The sequence below is a fragment of the Bufo gargarizans genome, chromosome 5 (assembly GCF_014858855.1).
Source record: "Bufo gargarizans isolate SCDJY-AF-19 chromosome 5, ASM1485885v1, whole genome shotgun sequence".
In the NCBI taxonomy this organism is placed as follows: Eukaryota; Metazoa; Chordata; class Amphibia; order Anura; family Bufonidae; genus Bufo; species Bufo gargarizans.
The window spans coordinates 459,961,940-459,987,762 of record NC_058084.1 but is presented as its reverse complement, the minus strand read 5'-3'; the positions used below and the strand labels follow the sequence as shown (position 1 = coordinate 459,987,762).

Sequence of the window (25,823 nt, the reverse complement as noted above, 5' to 3'; positions counted from 1 at the left end):
AGCTGATACATTGTATCCAGGCCACACTCCAGACTGACACATTGTATCCAGGCCGCACTCCAGACTGATACATTGCATCCAGGCCACACTCCAGACTGATACATTGTATCCAGGCCACACTCCAGACTGATACATTGTATCCAGGCCGCACTCCAGGCTGATACATTGTATCCAGGCCACACTCCAGACTGATACATTGCATCCAGGCCACACTCCAGACTGATACATTGTATCCAGGCCACACTCCAGACTGATACATTGCATCCAGGCCACACTCCAGACCGATACATTGTATCCAGGCCACACTCCAGACTGATACATTGTATCCAGGCCACTCTCCAGACTGACACATTGTATCCAGGTCACACTCCAGACTGATACATTGTATCCAGGCCACACTCCAGACTGACACATTGTATCCAGGCCGCACTCCAGACTGACACATTGTATCCAGGCAGCACTCCAGACTGATACATTGTATCCAGGCCGCACTCCAGACGGACACATTGTATCCAGGTCACACTCCAGACTGACACATTGTATCCAGGCCGCACTCCAGACTGACACATTGTATCCAGGCCGCACTCCAGACTGACACATTGTATCCAGGCCGCACTCCAGACTGACACATTGTATCCAGGCCGCACTCCAGGCTGATACATTGTATCCAGGCCACACTCCAGACTGATACATTGCATCCAGGCCACACTCCAGACTGATACATTGTATCCAGGCCACACTCCAGACTGATACATTGTATCCAGGCCGCACTCCAGGCTGATACATTGTATCCAGGCCACACTCCAGACTGATACATTGCATCCAGGCCGCACTCCAGACTGATACATTGTATCCAGGTCGCACTCCAGACTGATACATTGTATCCAGGGCAGGACAGAGATCTGTACTGCTCTAGATTTTATCTCACACAGGATGCTGCAACCCTCAGCTGTGAGAAGTACCAGATCTGTATAGAGTTCTCAGCCTTAGGCCTCATGCACACGACCGTTGTGTGCATCCGTGGCCGTTGTGCCGTTTTCCGTTTTTTTTCACGGACCCATTGACTTTCAATGGGTCCGTGGAAAAATCGGAAAATGCACCGTTTGGCAGCCGCATCCGTGAGCCGTGTTTCCTGGCCGTGAAAAAAATATGACCTGTCCTATTTTTTTCACGGCCAACGGTTCACGGGCCCATTCAAGTCAATGGGTCCGTGAAAGAACACGGATGCACACAAGATTGGCATCCGTGTCCGTGATCCGTGGCCGTAGGTTTTAGTTTCATACAGACGGATCCGAAGATCCGTCTGCATAAAAGCTTTTTCTGATCTAAGTTTTCACTTCGTGAAAACTCATTTCCGACAGTATATTCTAACACAGAAGCGTTCCCATGGTGATGGGGACGCTTCTAGTTAGAATACACTGCAAACTTTGTACAAGACTGCCCCCTGCTGCCTGGCAGCACCCGATCTCTTACAGGGGGATATGATAGTACAATTAACCCCATCATATCCCCCTGTAAGAGATCAGGGCTGCCAGGCAGCAGGGGGCAGACCCCCCCCCCCCTCCCCAGTTTGAATATCATTGTGCGGCCCCCCCCCTCCCCTGTTGTTAACTCGTTGGTGGCCAGTGTGCGCACCCCCCTCCCTCCCTCCCTCTATTGTTTTAATACATTGGGGCCAGTGTGCGCGCCCCCCCCCCCAACCCCCCCTCCCTCCCTCTATTGTTTTAATACATTGGGGCCAGTGTGCGCGCGCCCCCCCAACCCCCCCTCCCTCCCTCTATTGTTTTAATACATTGGGGCCAGTGTGCGCACCCCCCCAACCCCCCCCCCCCCTCCCTCCCTCTATTGTAATCATCATCGGTGGCAGCGGAGTAGAAGATTTTCATACTTACCTGCTTCTTGCTGCTGCGATGTCTGCGTCCGGCCGGGAGCTCCTCCTACTGGTAAGTGACAGCAATGCGCCGCACAGACCTGTCACTTACCAGTAGGAGGAGCTCCCGGCCGGACACAGAGATCGCAGCAGCCAGCAGCCAGGTAAGTATGAAAATCTTCTACTCCGCTGCCACCGATGATGATTACAATAGAGGGAGGGAGGGGGGGGGGGGGTTGGGGGGGTGCGCACACTGGCCCCAATGTATTAAAACAATAGAGAGAGGGAGGGAGGGGGGGTTGGGGGGGCGCGCGCACACTGGCCCCAATGTATTAAAATAATAGAGGGGGGGTTGGGGGGCGCGCGCACACTGGCCCCAATGTATTAAAACAATAGAGGGAGGGAGGGGGGTGCGCACACTGGCCACCAACGAGTTAACAACAGGGGAGGGGGGGCCCACTGGCCACCAATGAGTTAAAAACAGGGGGCAGTCATGTACACAGTTTTTTTGTATATTCTAACCTGAAGCGTCTCCATCACCATGGGAACGCCTCTGTGTTAGAATATACTGTCGGAAATGAGTTTCACGATGTAGCTCATATCCGACAGTATATTCTAACATAGAGGCGTTCCCATGGTGATGGGGACGCTACAAGTTAAAATATACCATCGGATTGGAGAAAACTCCAATCCGATGGTATAACAGAACTCCAGACTTTACATTGAAAGTCAATGGGGACGGATCCGTTTGAAATGGCACCATATTGTGTCAACATCAAACGGATCCGTCCCCATTGACTTGCATTGTAATTCAGGACGGATCCGTTTGGCTCCGCACGGCCAGGCGGACACCAAAATGACTTTTTTTTCATGTCCGTGGATCCTCCAAAAATCAAGGAAGACCCACGGACGGAAAAACGGTCACGGATCACGGACCAACGGAACCCCGTTTTGCGGACCGTGAAAAAAAACGTCCGTGTGCATGAGGCCTTAGGCCTCATGCACACGACAGTTTTTTTTCACGGCCCGCAAAAGCGGGGTTCCGTTGGTCCGTGATCCGTGACCGTTTTTCCGTCCGTGGGTCTTCCTTGATTTTTGGAGGATCCACGGACATGAAAAAAAAGTCATTTTGGTGTCCGCCTGGCCGTGCGGAGCCAAACGGATCCGTCCTGAATTACAATGCAAGTCAATGGGGACGGATCCGTTTGATGTTGACACAATATGGTGCCATTTCAAACGGATCCGTCCCCATTGACTTTCAATGTAAAGTCTGGAGTTCTGTTATACCATCGGATTGGAGTTTTCTCCAATCCGATGGTATATTTTAACTTGTAGCGTCCCCATCACCATGGGAACGCCTCTATGTTAGAATATACTGTCGGATATGAGCTACATCGTGAAACTCATTTCCGACTGTATATTCTAACACAGAGGCGTTCCCATGGTGATGGAGACGCTTCAGGTTAGAATATACAAAAAAACTGTGTACATGACTGCCCCCTGCTGCCTGGCAGGTGCTGCCAGGCAGCAGGGGGCAGACCCCCCCCCCCCTGTTTTTAACTCATTGGTGGCCAGTGGGCCCCCCCTCCCCTGTTGTTAACTCGTTGGTGGCCAGTGTGCGCACCCCCCTCCCTCCCTCTATTGTTTTAATACATTGGGGCCAGTGTGCGCGCGCCCCCCAACCCCCCCTCTATTATTTTAATACATTGGGGCCAGTGTGCGCGCGCCCCCCCAACCCCCCCCCCCCTCCCTCTATTGTTTTAATACATTGGGGCCAGTGTGCGCACCCCCCCAACCCCCCCCCCCTCCCTCCCTCCCTCTATTGTAATCATCATCGGTGGCAGCGGAGTAGAAGATTTTCATACTTACCTGCTTCTTGCTGCTGCGATGTCTGCGTCCGGCCGGGAGCTCCTCCTACTGGTAAGTGACAGCAATGCGCCGCACAGACCTGTCACTTACCAGTAGGAGGAGCTCCCGGCCGGACGCAGACATCGCAGCAGCAAGAAGCAGGTAAGTATGAAAATCTTCTACTCCGCTGCCACCGATGATGATTACAATAGAGGGAGGGAGGGGGGGGGGGGGTTGGGGGGGTGCGCACACTGGCCCCAATGTATTAAAACAATAGAGGGAGGGAGGGGGGGTTGGGGGGGCGCGCGCACACTGGCCCCAATGTATTAAAACAATAGAGGGAGGGAGGGGGGGTTGGGGGGGGGCGCGCACACTGGCCCCAATGTATTAAAACAATAGAGGGAGGGAGGGGGGGTGCGCACACTGGCCACCAACGAGTTAACAACAGGGGAGGGGGGGGGGCCGCACAATGATATTCAAACTGGGGAGGGGGGGGGGGGTCTGCCCCCTGCTGCCTGGCAGCCCTGATCTCTTACAGGGGGATATGATGGGGTTAATTGTACTATCATATCCCCCTGTAAGAGATCGGGTGCTGCCAGGCAGCAGGGGGCAGTCTTGTACAAAGTTTGCAGTGTATTCTAACTAGAAGCGTCCCCATCACCATGGGAACGCTTCTGTGTTAGAATATACTGTCGGAAATGAGTTTTCACGAAGTGAAAACTTAGATCAGAAAAAGCTTTTATGCAGACGGATCTTCGGATCCGTCTGTATGAAACTAAACCTACGGCCACGGATCACGGACACGGATGCCAATCTTGTGTGCATCCGTGTTCTTTCACGGACCCATTGACTTGAATGGGCCCGTGAACCGTTGGCCGTGAAAAAAATAGGACAGGTCATATTTTTTTCACGGCCAGGAAACACGGCTCACGGATGCGGCTGCCAAACGGTGCATTTTCCGATTTTTCCACGGACCCATTGAAAGTCAATGGGTCCGTGAAAAAAAACGGAAAACGGCACAACGGCCACGGATGCACACAACGGTCGTGTGCATGAGGCCTTAGAATGTTAACGCAAATGTTTCCATTCACTGAAAGAAGCAGAAACAGACAGATGAGTGGATGTCATCGCTTCTTTTTCTTTATCTTCCGCTGCGGTCTCTGACGAATGAGCGCTTGCAGGATTTTGGAAACACGGCGGTCTCATCATCCCGTCCAGCGCTGTCACATTTACAGTCATCAGGTCTACACTTGTGGAAATGATGGTTGTTACGCCTGACACCGACGAATGACACCTCATCATGTTCAAAGCTGCACTCACAAAAGGGGAATTGTTACCTGCTCCAAGGATAACCTCGGCTACCCCCCTGGATATCGGAGGGGGGTGGGGGGGGAATTAACTTGTACCTGTCTTTAATTACGTATCTTTGTAACGGTCAGAGCTCTGTTTTACTGATCTCCAAATCTTCAGCCTCCTACTCCCACAGCCACCACTAGGGGGAGCATAGAAGCTTACTGAAAACAGGATTACCAGTGGGAGCTCCCTCTAGTGGTGGTTTCAGGTAGGCTTGCAGCTGGTATTGTGTATGACTGGCATTACACCCAAGGGTAGCAGCATCAAACAGGGCAACAAAGAGAGGGTCTAACTTCAGGTTCACCGAATCTGCACAGAGCACGCCCTTTTCTTCAACAGTACTGACCTGGTCCTGGAACAGGTAAGTGGCTTGTGCCACCATCATCATCAGACGGGTGGGTTTCCCTTTGCTCCATCTGCTCCTGGCCTAAGTGAGGTTCCATAGTGTCTTACAGATGAATGCCAGACTAATGGCGGGGTATACAATACATTGAGAGGTATTTTTGGAAGGACACTGTCCATTATTGCTTATAACCTCTGATACACTGTAACGAGCCCTGCAGCTCTGACCGTTCTACAAGAAGTTTTTGGCAACTGACAGCAAGCAGAGGTTATGAAAATGTGAGAAACTGAAACAAAGTGGAAGAACCTTCCATTATATAAGGATTTAAAGGGTCATTCAACTTTAACCAAATTTCCTGGTCTTCTCCTGCAGGCTTGTCACGCTCAGGTCACAGCACTGCGCAGCGGGAAGACCAGGAAGACTGCTGTGACGGCATCCGGAGTAGGAGAGGTAAGTTGATATTTTTTTTTCTGCTCTGAGCATGGGTGTCTGAATGAGGGTCATTCACATTGGGGTCTGATCTGAGGTCTGAATGTGTTTTTTTTTTCACATTGGGCATAGGAGCTGAGGTCTGATTGACGGTCTCATAAACATTGGAGGTCTGATCTGAGGTCTGATTGGGGTCTTAGGCCTCTTTCACACGGGCGTTGTGGGAAAATGTGCGGGTGCGTTGCGGGAACACGCGCGATTTTTCCGCGCGAGTGCAAAACATTGTAATGCGTTTTGCACGCGCGTGAGAAAAATCGCGCATATTTGGTACCCAAACCCGAATTTCTTCACAGAAGTTCGGGCTTGGGATCGGTGTTCTGTAGATTGTATTATTTTCCTTTATAACATGGTTATAAGGGAAAATAATAGCATTCTGAATACAAAATGCATAGTACAATAGCGCTGGAGGGGTTAAAAAAATTATAATAATAATTTAACTCACCTTAATCCACTTGATCGCGAAGCCGGCATCTCTTCTGTCTTCATCTTAGCTGTGTGCAGGAACAGGACCTGTGGTGACGTCACTCCGGTCATCACATGATCTTTTACCATGGTGATGGATCATGTGATGGACCATGTGATGACCGGAGTGACGTCACCACAGGTCCTGTTCCTCCACACAGCACAGAAGACAGACAGAAGGAGATGCCGGCTGCGCGATCAAGTGGATTAAGGTGAGTTAAATTATTATTATTATTATTTTTTTAACCCCTCCAGCGCTATTTTACTGTATTCAGAATGCTATTATTTTCCCTTATAACCATGTTATAAGGAAAAATAATAATGATCGGGTTTCCATTTCAATCGTCTCCTAGCAACCGTGCGTGAAAATCGCACCGCATCCGCACTTGCTTGCGATTTTCGCGCAACCCCATTCATTTCTATGGGGCCTGCGTTACGTGAAAAACGCACAAAATAGAGCATGCTGCGATTTTCACGCAACGCACAAGTGATGGGTGAAAATCACCGCTCATGTGCACAGCCCCATAGAAATGAATGGGTCGGGATTCAGTGCGGGTGCAATGCGTTCAACTCACGCATCGCATCCGCGCAGAATACTCGCCCGTGTGAAAGGGGCCTTAACGATGGGAGTCTGATTGGGGCTCTGAGCTGAGGTCTGAATAACCCCTTCCTGACCCATCGATTTTCAATTTTTGCTCTCTGCCTTCCCGCGACCATAACTTTTTGATTTTTCTGTTTACATAGCCGTAAAAGGGCTTGTTATTTGTGAAATCTAATTTCCCGATTTCCCACGCGCCCTACTGAAAAACCACAACAACAGGACCAGACATGGTGTAGGAACGCTCCTCTGCTCCCCTCTGTATTGTCAGCGCAGAGGGGGTCCATTATCCTAATTACCGCTCCTGCTGCATGTCATTAATGATGATTATAATGGAAAATATTCAGTGTCCTGGCAGACGTACAGGAGCACATCTGTAGTGTGTAGCGACTCCCTCACTGCAGGCGCTGGTGGATGGGACAGGAAAGGGTTAAAGGGGTTGTCCCATCAGGAGAGCAATCGACATTACACCCTATTAGGGTAAATGGATGTCTACTGTTGGCGCCTCTCGCTTCCCTCACTGCAGAGGGTCTAGGGAACTGGACGCTGCAACGGCTCTCCTTTAGGCTAAATGCACACGGTCAGGATTGCGTGCGGATTTTCCGTGCAGAAATTCCGCACCGTATGTCATGTACATTGTATTCTATGAGAATTTGAAATTCTCATGTACACGGTGCAGATTTATTTCAGTGCGGATTTTGACTCACTTTTAAAATCCGCAGCATGGCAATTTATTTTATTTTTCTGACCGGATCTTCTCCATTCACTTTAATGGGGAGAGGAAAATCTGCATGTAAATCCACAGCAAATGATGCGGGTTGTCCGCATGGATTTCCCTGTGAACACCTGCGGATTCTCCGCACATAAATCCTGATTGTGTGCATTTACCCTTAAAGGGGGGATGCTATGATTTATGTACTCAATGAAAATGACAATCTTTTTCTAATCTCTTGCTGGTTTGTGAATTGCTGTGGCCTCCTGTAGTGGCCCCTAAGAGTAGGGCCTCTTTCACACGGGCGTCATGTTTTTAGCCCGGATAAGATGCGGGTGGGACGCAGGAAAATGCATGATTTTTCTGCACGAGTGCAAAACATTGTAATGCGTTTTGCACGCGTGTGAGAAAAAAATCGGCATGGTGATGGATCATGTGACGGACCAAGTGATGAGCGCAGTGACGTCACCACAGGTCCTTTTCCTGTGCACAGCAAAGATGAAGACAGAAGAGATGCCGGCTGCGCGATCAAGTGGATTAAGGTGAGTTAAATTATTTTTTTAACCCCTCCAGCGCTATTGTACTATGCATTCTGTATTCAGAATGCTATTATTTTCCCTTATAACCATGTTATAAGGGAAAATAATAATGATCAGGTCCCCATCCCGATCGTCTCCTACCAACCGTGCGTGAAAATTGCACCGCATCCGCACTTGCTTGCGGATGCTTGCGATTTTCACGCAGCCCCATTCACCTCTATGGGGCCTGCGCTGCGTGTAAAACGCACAGAGAGGAGTATGCTGCGATTTTCACACAATGCACAAGTGATGCGTGAAAATCACCGCTCATCTGCACAGCCCCATAGAAATAAATGGGTCCGGATTCAGTGCGGGCGCAATGCGTTCACCTCACACATCGCACCCGCGAGGAAATCTCGCCCGTGTGAACGGGGCATAAGTCAAGCATCTCTGATGTACACCAGCAGGTCTTAACCCCCCCACCCGCCTTCATCCTTCTACTATCCCTATAACCACGGGGACACCTAGGTCTGCATAGGAGCTGTATACACAAAGTGCTTGAAGATTTTTAATGAAGACTATACTGTATACAGCAAACTTATTTGATTATGAAACAATAGAAATGTTACTGAAGATTTAATTTGGGGCTATTCTTAAGGGTGCTATGCTGGCAGCTTCCCTGGTCTTCACCCTTTAACCCCCATATAGAGATCTGGACTCCGCCGCAGGGGAACCACCAGGCCGCCACCTCGGAGTATTCACTGTTCAAGTGACGGCTGACCCATGGGGGTCAAGAGACAAAACACAAAGGGATCAGCCAAAACTGTAGTCAGGGACAGGCCAAGGTCAGGACAGGCAGAGTTGATGTGATCCAGTAATCAGTATGAGGGTCAGGATATGCAGCAAAGGGTCAATACGAGAAACAAGCAGAGGTTGGTACACAAGAGAGTACACAAGACAATGGCACACCTTCACAAGACAGTAGAGAACTTTTACCTATTGCTCAGGCACACGCCTATATGGAAAGGTGCAGTAAGTAGCCTAAAGTGGCCAGCCATTGGCCAGGGAAGACCAAGGAGTGTGCACACTTGCCGGCGGGAATGCATGCGTCCTATGGACAGCAGAGGAGACCGAGCAGTGCTTCTCCAACGACTGTCCACGCATTTTCTTCATCCCATCCCAATAGAAATTGATGTTCTCATCCATCACATGGACCAGAATAGGATATGTTCTATCATTCACGGAACGGCTGTAAAGTTCCACAAAAAAATGCGGATGTGTTCATGGCCCTACAGAAGTGAATGGGTCAGCATTCTATCTGCAAAGAATGCATATAGTCCATGGATGACAAATTCAGCTCTGCTGCATCTAAATATCAAAGGCTAAAGCTTAACTTGGCTTAGACCTACAATGATCAGCCGTAACATTAAAACTACTGAATGTGATGTGAAGAACATAGATTATCTGGTGACAATGGCGAATGTCGAGGCAGCAACTAAAGAGTCAATTCTTGTGCACTAGGGGAAGAAGGCGGCCTGGTCTGATGAATCACATTACATCACGTGGATGGCTAGAGGCATGTGCGTCACTTACCTGAAGAAGAGATGGCACCAGTAGCACTACGGAAAGAAGGCGGCCTGGTCATGCAGACAGCTGGGTGCATACGCATTACTTACCTGGGAAAGACACGACACTAAGTGCACCAGGGGAAGAAGGCGGCCTGGTCATGCAGACAGCTGGGTACATACGCATTACTTACCTGGGAAAGACACGACACTAAGTGCACCAGGGGAAGAAGGCGGCCTGGTCATGCAGACAGCTGGGTGCATACGCATTACTTACCTGGGAAAGACACGACACTAAGTGCACCAGGGGAAGAAGGCGGCCTGGTCTGATGAATCACATTACATCACGTGGATGGCTAGAGGCATGTGCGTCACTTACCTGAAGAAGAGATGGCACCAGTAGCACTACGGAAAGAAGGCGGCCTGGTCATGCAGACAGCTGGGTGCATACGCATTACTTACCTGGGAAAGACACGACACTAAGTGCACCAGGGGAAGAAGGCGGTCTGGTGTTATGAATCATATTACATCACGTTGATGCGTCACTTACCTGTGGAAGAAATGGCACCAAATGCACAATGGGAAGAAGGTGACCTGGTCTGATATATCACATTACATCGTGTGGATGGCCGGGTGCATGTGCGTCATGTATGTGGGGAGGAGAAGGCACCAAATGCACTATGGGAAGAAGGCGGCCTGGTCTGACGAATCACATTACATGATGTGGACACTCAGATGCGTGTGCACCACTTACCTGGTGAAAAGATGGCACCAGGTGCACTATGTAAAGGATGGCAGTGTGATGGTCTGGGCAATGTTCTGCTGGAAACCTCAGGTTCTAGTATCAGGTAGATGTTACACCTACCACCTACCTAACCATTAAACAGACAAAGACACCCATAATGGCCGTGGCCTCTCTCAGCATTAGAACGCTTCGGCCACTATGCAAACATTGTCCAGAAATGAGGAAAAAGACCAAGAGATCCAGGCGATGACTTGTCTCCCAATTCCCAGATGTAAATCCGATGGTCATCTGTGGGATCCATGGAGGACGCACCGAGCAATTTACAGGATCTGCTGCCGAATACCACAGGACCCCTCAAAGGTCTTGTGGAGTCCATGTCTTCATGGTCCACAGAGGGGACTGCATTTTTTTTTTAAAATTGTTTCAATGTTATGGCTGATCAGTGCATATAGAATAGAAACTAAAATCATTCATTGCAAATAGAGGACTTAACAATTTTCCCAAATTTCCCCCTGCCCACCGCTACTTTAAGGCCAAGCCCATCGGGGCGGATGAAGAGGGATTATCCATGTTTTGAGAACAGCACTAAACCCCTTCATGACTTATGAGATATAGAATACGTCTCTGCTCAGGTACAAATTACAGGTCACCCTGAAGAACAATCGCAGCCAAATTACTGATCAGATTCCTTGAAGACTTTACCAGCTGCCAATCAGGGAAACTCCCAGATACGTGGGAATAAAACGAACCCCGAGGGGCCCAATTATAGTGAACGCCCCAGACACATGTTGAATTAATATCTCTGTCTAGATGGGTCTGCAGGGACAAGCTTGCACAGGCAGCGCTATCGCGGGATGATTGACGGCGGAGCCCTCCCTACTCGTCAGCGGTACCCTCAGACATTGTACTGGAGGGGATCTTCAATGCATAGCGTCTTATCCGACCGCTTTCCCTGTCACTCCACCATCGCACTAATGATGGCTCCAAGTAATCCGCAGAAAGTTCTACCCATAAAAATTTAATGGGATGAAATTTAAAGCAGAAAGCTGTCAATAGAGCATCCACCATCACCTGCGGCCCCTTAAAGTCTAGCTCCTCTGCGCTAACGTCATACACCTTCTTCAATCGGGATTGAATACTTATGCAGTCTATGTTTGTTTCTCCCCCATTGCAGTATTCTTCAGAAGGTTATCTATTTGCCTCCCTGTCTGGGTGACTACCCTTTAGGTCCATGTGCCCTAGTGGTCACAGGAACTTGCATGCTTTCATGCCTTGCCTGAGGACGGAGGTTCACTCGGTCCAGGTTCTTGTTTTGTGTGCTAATGTTCTTGGTTCTGACTTCTGTCTGACCTTCATCCTGACCTTGGCCTTGTTCCTGGATTTTGCCTTGGGATTGTTCATCCGGCACCTATTGTTCCAACCCCTGGTTCCGTTTCCAACTATGCTACCTTCTCGTCCCATCGCCTTGTTGCATCTTGACCGCTCTACTGGTGGTGACTGTTGCCCCCATTCCTGACTACACTACTACTGCATCAGTGCTACTGCTGATAATCTGTAACTATTCTGGGGACCGCAACCTGCGGAGATCCTCCTGAAGCAAAGTCCATATCTCATAGCAGCAGTTAAAGGGGTCGTGTCACCTCAGACATTGGTGGCATATCGCTAGGATATGCTACCAATGTCAGATAGGGGCTGGTCCCACCTCTGGAACCTGCACCTATCTCCATTCAATTCTAAGGGAGTTCTGAAAATAGCCAAACGACCAAGCTTGACTATTTTCGGAACTATCAAAATGAATAGAGAGCCCACTAGGAAAACCTGGCCACCACTCCATTTACCTCTGCCGGAAATAAACGCGCCATCACTCGGCTATTTCCGGACCTCCTGTAGAAATAAATGAAGGGCGGCTGCAAATGTGCAGCTGTTCTCGCGTTCACTTCCGGGCTCCAGTTCAAGAGATAGGTACGGATCCCAAAGATGGTGCCACTAATTGCTAAAGTGAGACAAATCCTTTAAGGGTAAAAACCAGGAGATCTCGTAGACTCTGCTCTCTGTGACCATGTCTTCTATACCAGACAAGCCCTTTAAGATGTAACCTTCTCCTCCTCCTCTGCACTCGCACCTCTAGTGGCATGGTGTCATTGATATCCCGGCGCCCCGGTGGTCTCGAGCATGTCACATTACTGGAATGTCACTATAATGTATACCCGTAAACAGTAGCGATGTGACGTCCATTAAGATGGATCTGTATGGCTGAGGCTTCTCGGCATGTGAATTGGCTGCGGGCAGTCAGACAGGCTGAGGACAGATGAAGAGCTGATAAATGGTCAGATGACAGAGGGACGCGGCCATCCTGGATCCTATTACACAGTATGGCTATCACCGGGAGACCTGATGATAGGTTTGTCCCATGTTTATGTTACACGGTCCCAGGGACCATCAACCACTGGATGGGGAATAAAATGTTGCAATCGCTCGGTCTATGCATAGACCAGTGGACATTGAATGACCCCTCTGAGTTGCCATACATTGTAGACCGCCGGCACTATACACTATATGAAGGAGACAGTCCACCTGCTGACCCTTTATCTCATGTCTTTGGATGCTCCTGCTATCCTATGTCAAAGCTCCATGTCCTATACCCCAACCATCAGATTTGGTTAGACAGATTTAAAGTGCAGTTCCACTTTGAAGTTATTTTGGCTAAATGTATAGAGAATAACATAAATTACAGTTCACGAATATACCTTCACTACGGAAAATTCTTCCTCTGGCCCCCAGAGAAATTTAAAGGAATACATTTTTTATATATTTTTTTTATAAATGGGACATAATTCATAAAAAGTAGGATTTTCACCCAGCCACTACTATTCCATGATAACTGGCAGCCACAGGCTCGTGTAGTTTGGATTACCACTGGCTGGTAGTGTTTGGTCCCCATTTGCTAACTGAATGGATTGTTTTTGGTGGGATTCCCCTTTAAAATTCAGCCTTCTGCCTTTATACAGCATCTGAATGTGTCTCTCAAGCTGAAAACTTTTAAGCCGGGAAAGGGCTGCAGTCCAAGACACCATCATGACCATGGCTTATCCATGACATCAACGCCACAAGTAAACATTTTCCAGGGGCTTTATGGCTACTTACTGACACCACTACAGACTGATAGTAGGCACTGGCGTGAGCTGCTTGAAGTAATTCCAGAAGTTTACGAGATTCTTCCACATCAGAATCCTTCACCTAAAAGTGAAAAGAACAAAAATGTATTTTATGGAGAGAAAAAAAACCAAGCAGAAATCACACATAGAGGATGACTGCTCTGGAGCCTCGCACTGCAGCTCGGGAAGCAGGACAAAGTCACGACATTCAGCAGAACTGCAACACAATCTGGACGTCAAAAGACCCGAAGCAAAAGTCTGAACACAGAGAATCAATTATTGTGATGTGTGTATGTAGTAAGAGGTTCTGCAGCAGCGCAGCAAGGGAGTATGTAATACAAACTGCCAATCTACAGATCCTGTCTGTGAGCGACTGCCATGAAGATCCGTCTGCCTGCTGTGCCTGGTTCCGGCTCTGCTGCCTGCTGTGCCCAGCCTCCTGTTCCATCCACATGGGCCTCATATAGGGCATCCACAATGTCTCCATATAGTGCATCCACAATGTCTCCATATAGTGCCAGCCACAATGCCCACATATAGTACCAGCCACAATGCACCCAAAATACTACTAGCTACAATGCCCCTAATATATCGCCAGCCACAATGCCCCAAATACTATCAGTCTCATTGACCCAAACATTACCAGCCACAATGCCCCCATATAGTACCAGCCACAATGGCCACATATAGTACCAGCCACAATGCCCACATATAGTACCAGCCACAATGCCCACATATAGTACAAGCCACAATGCCCACATATAGTACCAGCCACAATGCCCACATATAGTACAAGCCACAATGCCCACATATAGTACCAGCCACAATGCACCCCAAATACTTCTAACTACAATGCCCCTAATACATCGCCAGCCACAATGCCCCCAAATACTATCAGTCTCATTGACTCAAATATTACCAGCCACAATGCCCCCATATAGTACCAGCCTCAACGCACCCATATAATACCAGCCTCAGCTTACCGAATACACTGCTAGCCACAATGCCCCATATAGTACCAGCTCCAATGCCCACATGTAGTACCAGCCACAATATCTCCATATAGTACCAGCCTCAATGTGCCCATATAATACCAGCCTCATCTTACCCAATACACTGCTAGCCACAATGTCCCCATATAGTACCAGCCACAATGACCACATATAGTACCAGCCACAATATCTCCATATACTACCAACCTCAATATCTCCATATAGTACCATTCACAATGCCCACATATAGTACCAGCATCAATGCACCAAAAATACTGCTAGCTACAATGCCCCCAAATACTATCAGTCTCATTGACCCAAACATTACCAGCCACAATGCCCCCATATAAGACCAGCCTTAGTTTACCCAATACACTGCCAGCCACAATGTCTCCATATAGTACCAGTAACAATGCCCACATATAGTACAAGCATCAATGAACCCGCAATACTACTAGCTACAATGCCCCCGAATCATGAGTTGCATTGCCCCCATACATTACCAGTCACAATGCACCCGATACAGAGCCAGAGTACCAACCGCAAATCCCCCAAAAGAGTTCCTTTGGCAAGACCCAGTCTGGGTCCAGATGCAACCGACTTTCTTCTGCTTTCTGTGCAGAATCAACCCTCCATCCATTACTCACAGAAATGCAGATTTTCACTGTGTCCGTCCTTTGCACCGGGTGAAACCTGCCGCAAATTCCACAACCAGTTGTAATCCACAGTAAAAGTGATCTGGACCAGAAAAGTGACGTCTGTGGCGCCATATTGTACTCACATTTATACACACATAGTTGTAGCACTGCCCCTGAAATATGTTCTGTAGATCCTGGGGGGTGCGGCACATCGATGAAGAAATCGCCTTCACGTGCTACAAAAAAAGAAGAGAAATAACATGACTGATGTTACTCACCTCCCTGCCCCCCATCTCTCCGAGAGAACCTCCAGAGACATTTACATCCAAAGATGGCGCCCGACGATGTGAGGCAACGGAGCGCACACCAAGCAACTGAGTATGTGGGCATAATGGGAACATCATCCACGGTGATTGCCCAGCAAGCCGGAGCGGGCACACTTTGCTGGTGGTAGAAGAGAGAGGCACCGCCTGCACTGGGCACCGCCTGCTATCAGCCGCCAGTTTTAGGATTGGAGGCCCTTTAACTCGTCTGTAAAACCTTGTATTTTTATTGCGATAAAGACTCTGGTGAATTGTTCCTTACGTCTCTGAGTGGCTACATTCCTCTCTTATTCCTCCTAAAAAGTTTAGGAATAAAACTGATAACTGGGTGTTACCATTCCCCTGCACAGACTGGAAAGTCCGCACTGATTGGGCGCCGTCTCTGTGTGCAGGGACACGCCCCTAACTGGTAACACCCAGTTCTCACGTTATTGATACGTTTCTGGAAGGTGTAACAGAGTAACGGCACATCGAAGAGCTGAAGAATTATTTCACGGGGGAATATAAAAAACAGAAACGTCAGTAGAGGAGTTCACTGTAGAAGCCGAGTACCTGCTCACGGCTTAGCTCCACCGAATAAAGCTAAGACGCGGGCAGAGTGACTCCGTGGCCTCAAACGGTGGCTAAGAGGAGACACGTTGCTGTGGGCACCTGCCCACAAAATATAGCTCCGCCTCCTATCGAAAACAAAGGGAGGCAGACACCACGCGGCCGCCGGCGGAATTTCTGCACCAAAATTTTACCAGCAAATTCCACCGTATGAACGGGCCCTTGTATCCAGCAGCCCCAATCTCACTCCTGTGCAGTAAGTTTGTTACAATGTAGCAGTGCAGGTGAAAGGGATCAGACTGGAACAGAAACTATTCAACTCAAAGAGGATTGTTTAGACTGGATACAGTTGTATCGAACCCTCAGCTGTGAGAAGTGTTAGGACTGTGGAGGTTTTCAGCCACTGGACGGTTAAAGGGGTATTCCCATCACAGACAATGGGGGCATATTGCTGGGATATGCCCCCATTGTCTGATAGGTGCGGGTCCCACCTCCGAGAACGGAGCGGGGAAGGTCGGTGTGTGCAGCCGCCCTCCATCCATTTCTATGGAGCCACCGAAAATAGCCGAGCGCTGGTTCGGCTATTTCCGTCGTCCTCATAGAAATGAATAGGAGTGGTGGCCGCGCAAGCGCGATGCACTCCCGTTCACTTGTATGGGGAGAGCGCTTGGTGGTGGCCACCATTCGCCCCTCTCCGTTCTCGGCATAGATGGGACCCGCACCTATCGGACAATGGGGGCATATCCTAGCAATATGCCCCCATTGTCTGTGATGGGAATACCCCTTTAATAAGAAAGTTTCCATTCACTTACAGTAATTACAGATCATGAAAAAAGTGAGAAATTGAAACATAAAGGGGGTCATTTACTAACAGAAATTCGACTATTTCTGGCGCCAATAGCTGCGCACAGCTTTTCTCCGTTCACGCCTTGTCTATAAAAGTGGGTGTGGCATGGGCGGGAAAGGGGAGGGGCCGGCAGGCCCGTTTCATTTATCATTTTCAAAGCCTGTTTTAGACATGGTCTAAATTTAAGCCTGGCGCAGATTTAGACTGGCGGTTGATGTGCCGAAGTTACGTAGAGGCCGGCGCCTCTTCATCACTATAGGGGTTATGAAGACCGACGTCTAAAACGCGGACATCTCAATTAATGACTCCCAAAGTCTATAGGAAAGTTGCAGAACTTTCCATGATACATCATTGCAGGAATTTGCATAAACTGTAAGAAAAAAGTTCTGGCCCCCGCGGTAGAGAGAACTGCGGACAGCAGACATCATACAGACGGTAGGCATGACCTTGATGAACGCGATCGCTCCTCTGAGAGGCACAATATCACCAGCAGGGGGGGTGCACTTAATCACTGAATATTTATAGGCGGCTGAATGGAGAGGACATTCAGTGACCCAGATCCAGAAGCCCGAAATATCCCTGACAGACATTCGGAGTAAATCATCCATTCACTGACAGCTACTGTACATCTCCAGCATGATGTATAGCGCAGGATCACCGAGCGGACTCCCTGTCGTCATCCTCCCACCGACAGAATATTAATATCTCCAGCAGATTATATGGAAAGTTTATAACGAGCGCAAAACTTTATCTGGGATGAGATAAAAGTCTTTGATAGTCCCCAATGGACCTAAAAGGGGGCGACTCACAGCGATCAGCTGCAAAATCTCGTAATGTTTCCTGTGTGTTATTACAGATGTTGTACCCCAGACGTTTTCTTCTATACTCTGCATTAGGAGCTGCCAACAGAAGCGGAGGAAAAGGCGCGCCAAATACCTTTGAGCAAGAAATGTGATGGGGATAGTTGTCACTTTCCAAGCAGCTGTCCTACAACACCTTAAAGGGGTTTTCTGAAGCTTAAAGGGGTTGTCTCATCACAGACGATGTGAGGGGCATATCGCTAAAATATGCCCCCATTGTCTGATAGGTGCGGGTCCCACCACTGGGTCCCGCACCTATATCGAGAATGGACCCCCAAAAGGGGCAGAGGGCGCACTACACATGTGCAGCCGCTCTCCATTCATTTTCTATGGGGGCCAACGAAAATAGCTGAGTGCTGGCTAGGCTATTTCCGTCAGGCCCACAGAAGAGAATGGGAGCGATGGCCCGTCATTCGCGGTGCACTCCTATTCACTTCTATGGGGAGCCGGCTTGGTGGTGGCCGGACTGGAGTCCTCCAACCACCAACCTTACGGGGCTCCGTTCCCGACATGGGTGCAGGTCCCAATGCGGGGACCCGTACGTATAAGACAATGGCGGCATATCCTAGCGATATTCCCCATTGTCTGAGATGAGACAACTCCTATCCTCTGGATAGGTCATCAGTATCTGATCGGCGGGGGTCCGACACAAGGCACCGGTGCTCGCAGGTGTGCCTCCTCTCAACTTTCACTAGGCCATGTGACGTCACGTTCATCAGTCACATGGCCTAGGCGCAGCTAAGCGAACAGCGCTGAGCTGTGACGCCAAGCAAAACTTCTACACAATGTACGGAGCACGGAGAAGGTCATGGAGCTCAAAGGAGCGCCGGAGACTTGTCAAAAAGCTGATTGTCGGGGGTCCCGGGTAGATACGTCAGCAGTAATAAAATCTCGGAAAACCACTTTAATAGTGCAGCCTACTGACAATGGTACTTCTTTAATATGGTCCTCAAGGTATAATTTTATAACTACTACAATATTACCGTCTACACTGTATATATCCAAGACTATCCATACTACAGGATGGCCATGAAAAAGGAGCCCGCCTATAGTAATAGTACGACAAGATGAACGAGCAAATGAATTATTATTATTTTTTTATTGCCCACAAGTCACACAAAATGCTGAAAGTGATCCCTGTTCATTCTCTACATGGTTGCATGGTTGGCACATCGGATTATGTCGGCTCATGCGGCTTGCAGCTCTTCAGCAATGATGCTGCAAAAGAAAAAATGTCCTGCTGTTTCCAACAAGAAGACGCAACATGCGGTGCCTCACGGAGCTCACTGGACGGGTTCATGTACTGATTACGGAGGAGCGAACCGCGAGCGAGGGGTTATGGCCGCCATGTTCCCCAGGCTTGTCAACATGAGACTTTTATCTGTGGGGAAATTTAAAACAAATTGCCCCCAAAGATCGACATCTGGATGAAGTCAAGGAGAACATCACAAACACCATCAAAGCCGTATCTGCCGACAGAATCCGACCTGCCCAGAGATGTAGAGACCTGAATGATGACCACCCTGTGTAATACTGCCTCCTATGTACAAGAATATAACTACTATAATACTGCTCCTATGTATAATAATATAACTACTATAATACTGCTCCTATGTACAGGAATATAACTACTATAATACTGCTCCTATGTACAAGAATATAACTACTATAATACTGCTCCTATGTACAAGAATATAACTACTATAATACTGCCTCCTATGTACAAGAATATAACTACTATAATACTGCTCCTATGTACAAGAATATAACTACTATAATACTGCTCCTATGTACAAGAATATAACTACTATAATACTGCCTCCCATGTACAAGAATATAACTACTATAATACTGCTCCTATGTACAAGAATATAACTACTATAATACTGCTCCTATGTACAAGAATATAACTACTATAATACTGCTCCTATGTACAAGAATATAACTACTATAATACTGCCTCCTATGGTACAAGAATATAACTACTATACTGCTCCTATGTACAAGAATATAACTACTATAATACTGCTCCTATGTACAAGAATATAACTACTATACTGCTCCTATGTACAAGAATATAACTACTATAATACTGCTCCTATGTACAAGAATATAACTACTATAATACTGCTCCTATGTACAAGAATATAACTACTATAATACTGCCTCCTATGTACAAGAATATAACTACTATAATACTGCTCCTATGTACAAGAATATAACTACTATACTGCTCCTATGTACAAGAATATAACTACTATAATACTGCTCCTATGTACAAGAATATCACTACTATAATACTGCTCCTATGTACAAGAATATAACTACTATAATACTGCTCCTATGTACAAGAATATAACTACTATAATACTGCCTCCTATGTACAAGAATATAACTACTATAATACTGCCTCCTATGTACAAGAATATAACTACTATAATACTGCTCCTATGTACAAGAATATAACTACTATAATACTGCTCCTATGTACAAGAATATAACTACTATAATACTGCCTCCTATGGTACAAGAATATAATTACTATAATACTGCTCCTATGTACAAGGATATAACTACTATAATACTGCTCCTATGTACAAGAATATAACTACTATAATACTGCTCCTATGTACAAGAATATAACTACTATAATACTGCTCCTATGTACAAGAATATAACTACTATAATACTGCTCCTATGTACAAGAATATAACTACTATAATACTGCTCCTATGTACAAGAATATAACTACTATAATACTGCTCCTATGTACAAGAATATAACTACTATAATACTGCTCCTATGTACAAGAATATAACTAGAAGTCTAGCTAGCAAAATGGGGGAGCAGGAGGCTATGGTACTAGAAGAACACATAGATGCAGTTGGTGTGGCTGAGACATGGTTGGACTCTTCACATGACTGGGCTGTTAATATTGAGGGTTTTACACTATTTAGGAAAGACCGGGTCAATAGAAAAGGCGGTGGCGTGTGCCTGTATGTGAGGAGTGATCTGAAGACAAGTGTGAAAGAGGCAATTGTGGGTGAGGATGTGGAAACCTTATGGGTGGAAGTTCAAAGGGATATAAACACTGAAAAAATAATACTTGGTGTAATCTATAGACCCCCTAACATCATAGAAGAGATAGAAACGCAACTGTATAACCAAATAGAGCGGGCGGCACAGGCGGGTACAGTGGTCATAATGGGAGATTTTAACTTCCCAGACATTGGTTCTGCCTCCACTACAAAGGGGAGAAGATTCCTCAGCTTGCTGCAGGACCACTTTATGGGCCAGTCTGTAGAAGCTCCCACTGGGCGCGATGCTCTATTGGATCTGGTAATTTCTAATGATGCAGAGCTTGTTGGTAATGTTACTGTTCGAGAAACACTAGGTAATAGTGACCACAATATAATTATATTCCCCCTAAACTATAAGAAGCAAACTCTGTCGGGCAGAGCAAAGACACTGAATTGCAAAAAGGCTAATTTCCCCGGGTTGAGGGCAGCATTTCAGGGCATAGACTGGGGGCAGCTACTGTCACATAATAATACAGATGATAAATGGGAGAGCTTGAATCCACATTGAGTAATCGCACTACAAAATTTATCCCTTTAGGTAACAAGTATAAACGGCTAAAATTAAAACCCCCATGGTATACAGCTACTGTAAAAAGAGCAATAAAAGACAAAAAGAGGGCATTTAAAAAATACAAATCTGAGGGGTCAGCTGTAGCGTTTGAAGATTACAAAGGGCTTAATAAAAATCAGCAAAAAGGAGATAAAATTAGCAAAGATACAAAACGAACAGCAGGTAGCAAAAGAAAGCAAAACAAATCCCAAAATTTTTTAAATATATAAATGCTAAAAAAAACTAGGTCTGAGCAGGTAGGTTCCCTAAATAATGGCAAAAAAGGGGGGGGGGTAGTCACTGTAGATCAGGAAAAGGTAGAGTTCCTAAATAGGCTTTTTTGCTCTGTATATACAAAAGAAGAGAAAGGAGCTGATATCTGTGGCACCGGGGTTGTTAGTACATCCAGTAATATACTCACTTGGCTAACTGTAGATATGGTCCAAGAGAAGTTAAATAGGGTAAATGTGAACAAGGCTCCGGGTCCAGATGGATTACACCCAAGAGTGCTTAAAGAGCTCCGTTCAGTCATTGCTGTGCCCCTGTTTATAATTTTTAAGGATTCTCTAGGTACTGGTACAGTGCCAAGTGATTGGCGCAAGGCAAACGTGGTGCCCATATTCAAAAAAGGATCTAGGTCCTCCACAGGTAATTATAGACCAGTTAGTTTAACTTCTATTGTGGGAAAAATGTTTGAAGGAATCTTAAGGGACTATATACAGAAGAATGTGACTGTAAATAATATTATGAGTGATAACCAACATGGGTTTACCAAGGACAGAAGTTGTCAGACTAACCTGATTTGTTTTTATGAGGAGGTAAGTAGAAGCCTGGACAGAGGAGTGGCTGTGGATGTAGTGAGGTAAGTAGAAGCCTGGACAGAGGGGCGGCTGTGGATGTAGTGAGGTAAGTAGCAGCCTGGACAGAGGGGCAGGTGTGGATGTAGTGAGGTAAGTAGAAGCCTGGACAGAGGGTCGGCTGTGGATGTAGTGAGGTGAGTAGCAGCCTGGACAGAGGGGCAGGTGTGGATGTAGTGAGGTAAGTAGAAGCCTGGACAGAGGGGCGGCTGTGGATGTAGTGAGGTGAGTAGTAGCCTAGACAGAGGGGTGGCTGTGGATGTAGTGAGGTGAGTAGTAGTCTGGACAGAGGGGCGCCTGTGGAAGTAGTGAGGTGAGTAGAAGCCTGGACAGAGGGGCGGCTGTGGATGTAGTGAGGTGAGTAGAAGCCTGGACAGAGGGGCGGCTGTGGATGTAGTGAGGTGAGTAGTAGTCTGGACAGAGGGGCGGCTGTGGATGTAGTGAGGTGAGTAGAAGCCTGGACAGAGGGGCGGCTGTGGATGTAGTGAGGTGAGTAGTAGTCTGGACAGAGGGGCGGCTGTGGATGTAGTGAGGTGAGTAGAACCCTGGACAGAGGAGCGGCTGTGGATGTAGTGAGGTGAGTAGTAGTCTGGACAGAGGGGCGGCTGTGGATGTAGCGAGGTGAGTAGAAGTCTGGACAGAGGAGCGGCTGTGGATGCAGTGAGGTAAGTAGAAGCCTGGACAGAGGGGCGGCTGTGGATATAGTGCGGTGAGTAGAACCCTGGACAGAGGGGCGGCTGTGGATGTAGTGTTTCTGGATTTTGCTAAGGCTTTTGATATTGTCCCTCATAGACGCTTAATAAGTAAAGTAAGGTCTATAGGCTTGGAAAATATAGTTTGTAATTGGATTGAAAACTGGCTGAAGGACCGTGTCCAGAGCGATGTGGTCAATGATATTCAGAATGGCCCCGGGTTATAAGTGGTGACCCCAAGGTTCAGTGCTGGGCCCTTTATTATTTAACTTATTTATTAATGATATTGAGGATGGGATTAATAGCACCATTTCTATTTTTGCAGATGACAATAAGCTGTGTAGTACTGTACGGTCTATGGAAGATGTCCATATACTACAAGCTGACTTGAACACTGAGTGATTGGGCATCAACTTGGCAAATGAGGTTCAATGTGAACAAATGTAAAGTTCTGCATCTTGGTAGTAATAATCTCTGTGCTTCATATGTCCTAGGGGAGGTAACACTGGGAGAGTCACTTATAGAGAAGGATTTGGGTGTCCTTGTGGATCATAGATTAAATAACGGCACACAATGTCAATCAGCTGCTTCTAAGGCCACCAGGATATTGTCATGCATTAAACGAGGCATGGACTCGCGGGGCAGGGATGTAATATTACCACTTAACAAAGCGCTGGTGCGGCCTCATCTGGAGTATGCAGTTCAGTTCTGGGCACCAGTCCATAGAAAGCATGCCCTGGAGCTGGAGAAAGTACAGAGGAGAGCAACTAAACTGATAAGGGGCATGGCTTAGTTATGAAGAAAGATTAAAAGAATTGAATTTATTTAGTCTTGAGAAGAGACATCTAAGGGGGGACATGATTAACCGGTACAGGTATATAAATGGGCCATACAAAAAATACGGCGAAAAGCTGTTCCATGTAAAATGTGTAACTACTATATTACTTGATTTGCACATCTGGAACAAAATGTGCTATTACTAATTAGGCTGATTTGATATTTAAAAGGAACTCGTTGAAAAACGCCATCCAATCTTCAGGCGGCATGTTATAGAGCTCAGCAGAGCAATATTGTTTTATGGGGGAAGATTCATCAAAACTTGTAATTTATACATTCAAATCTCTGCTCCTCATGGGCTTAGGAGTCCAGTGGGCGGTCTTATCAGGGATTGACTGCTATGTCTGCATGCTCAGTCATACAGAGATAGCGGTCGTTTACTAATAGGACCGTCCACTGGACTCCTAGACCCAGAATGAACAGAGAATTACTGCCATAAATTACTGTTTGTGTGGCCATGGTGGTCCCGCCTCTTCCATTATGCTGCACCCACTTGGCAAGAGCAGCGCAAACCATACACTATTTGTGTCCAATGCTATTTGCATGAATTTAGCTACTTTTTTAAGCATAAAACCTGGAGTAAACCCTTTGTAAGTGACCTTAACGTGTAAAGGAAGACAAATTATTTAGGAAAGCTTGGGATATATTTTGTGGAAGTCTTAAAGGGGTTGGCCTATCTGGGATCCAAGTCTGGAATCCACTTCTGTCTCCAGAACAGGACCTCTTAAAATGAGCAGAGATCAGCCGAGCATGCGCAGCGTGGTCTCCATTCATCGATGTGGGAGTTCAGAAAATATCGATTAATGGAGAGGTGGTCGCACTTGTGCGATGTGCTTTCCATTTACCGCTTTGGGACTTACAAAAATCATTGCGTGCGTCTGGTCAGCTATTTAACGTATAGCTGGGCAGATGAAGGCGACATATATATATATATATATATATATATATGTCTACAAGCCCCTTTATGTCATCTCAGGGGTCCTGTACACAAGGCACATTACAACTTCCGAACCAAAATCCTCTCTGGAATGTTCAAAAATGAGAGAAGACAAATTAAAATGTCACCTGCGCGGCGGGGCTTACGCCGTCACTCCGATCGCTGTCTGCACATAATTGGCGCCGTCGTCCTAATTGTCAAAAAACAAATAACGGGAGGACGTGAGAGCGGAGGAAATATTAGAAAAAAGATTAAGGGACTGGCATGTTGAGCGGCTTAGGACGTCAATCACTTCCCTGCCAGAGGCACCATGGGTGGTTGAGGCAGGGGGCGGCCACTGTTTGTCCTCCCAACAGGAAACGGTTGTCAAGTAGATGAACTGACGCTTAGGTCCCCGTCGCTCCATCATTCCATCCCCCGGTTCAAAGGCTCAGTGGCATAATCCAAAAAATATATATAAATCTATTTGAAATTTAAAAAAAAAAAAAAAAAACGTTAATGTTTTGTAATTTTAGTGAGAGCACATATAGGGGGAAAATAAAGAGAAGCCCCTAGGGTGAGCAAAATGAGGACCTCAAAACTATAGGAAAACACTGTGCGGAAGAGACGGCTGCTATGAATCGAATGCCTAGGAATTAATTGGATGGCCGTTGATTTGTTGTATGGCCGCTATGTAATACTACATTTCTCCAGCAGTGGCCGCTGCAGGAAAGATGTGTGGCCAGACAAGGCAGTTGTGTTCTGGCAGTGTGATCAGTTGATCCCTGTGGCGCCTGCATTCTGATGAGACGACCCCGATCCCTGCTCATAGGAGCACCACCCATGAGGAAGATGGATGGCTTCCATCAGGTTTCCATTGCCATCAACAAGGAGAATAGAGCAGTGCAGAAGGATCCGTCAACAGTCGTCGGAATCTGTTTCAAAACTGATCTGTCAATGTGGTTATAGCTCCCTAAAAATGTGAACAAAGATTAAAGGGGTTAGACCATCTCACAAATTGGTG

At 47.1% G+C, this 25,823-nt stretch overlaps 1 protein-coding gene across 5 annotated transcripts in view; it reads right to left on the bottom strand.

Annotated features, from left to right (window-relative positions):
- The window catches only part of CRPPA (CDP-L-ribitol pyrophosphorylase A), a 184,198-nt gene that overhangs the window by 76,511 nt on the left and 81,864 nt on the right, over window positions 1–25,823 (bottom strand). For all 5 annotated transcript variants that reach the window (XM_044294010.1, XM_044294012.1, XM_044294011.1 and 2 more), the window contains 2 exons: window positions 15,432–15,524; window positions 13,648–13,740 (listed from right to left, as the gene is read on the bottom strand). In XM_044294010.1, the coding sequence (XP_044149945.1) occupies window positions 13,648–13,740; window positions 15,432–15,524 (186 nt within the window). The remainder of the gene's footprint in view (window positions 1–13,647; window positions 13,741–15,431; window positions 15,525–25,823) is intronic.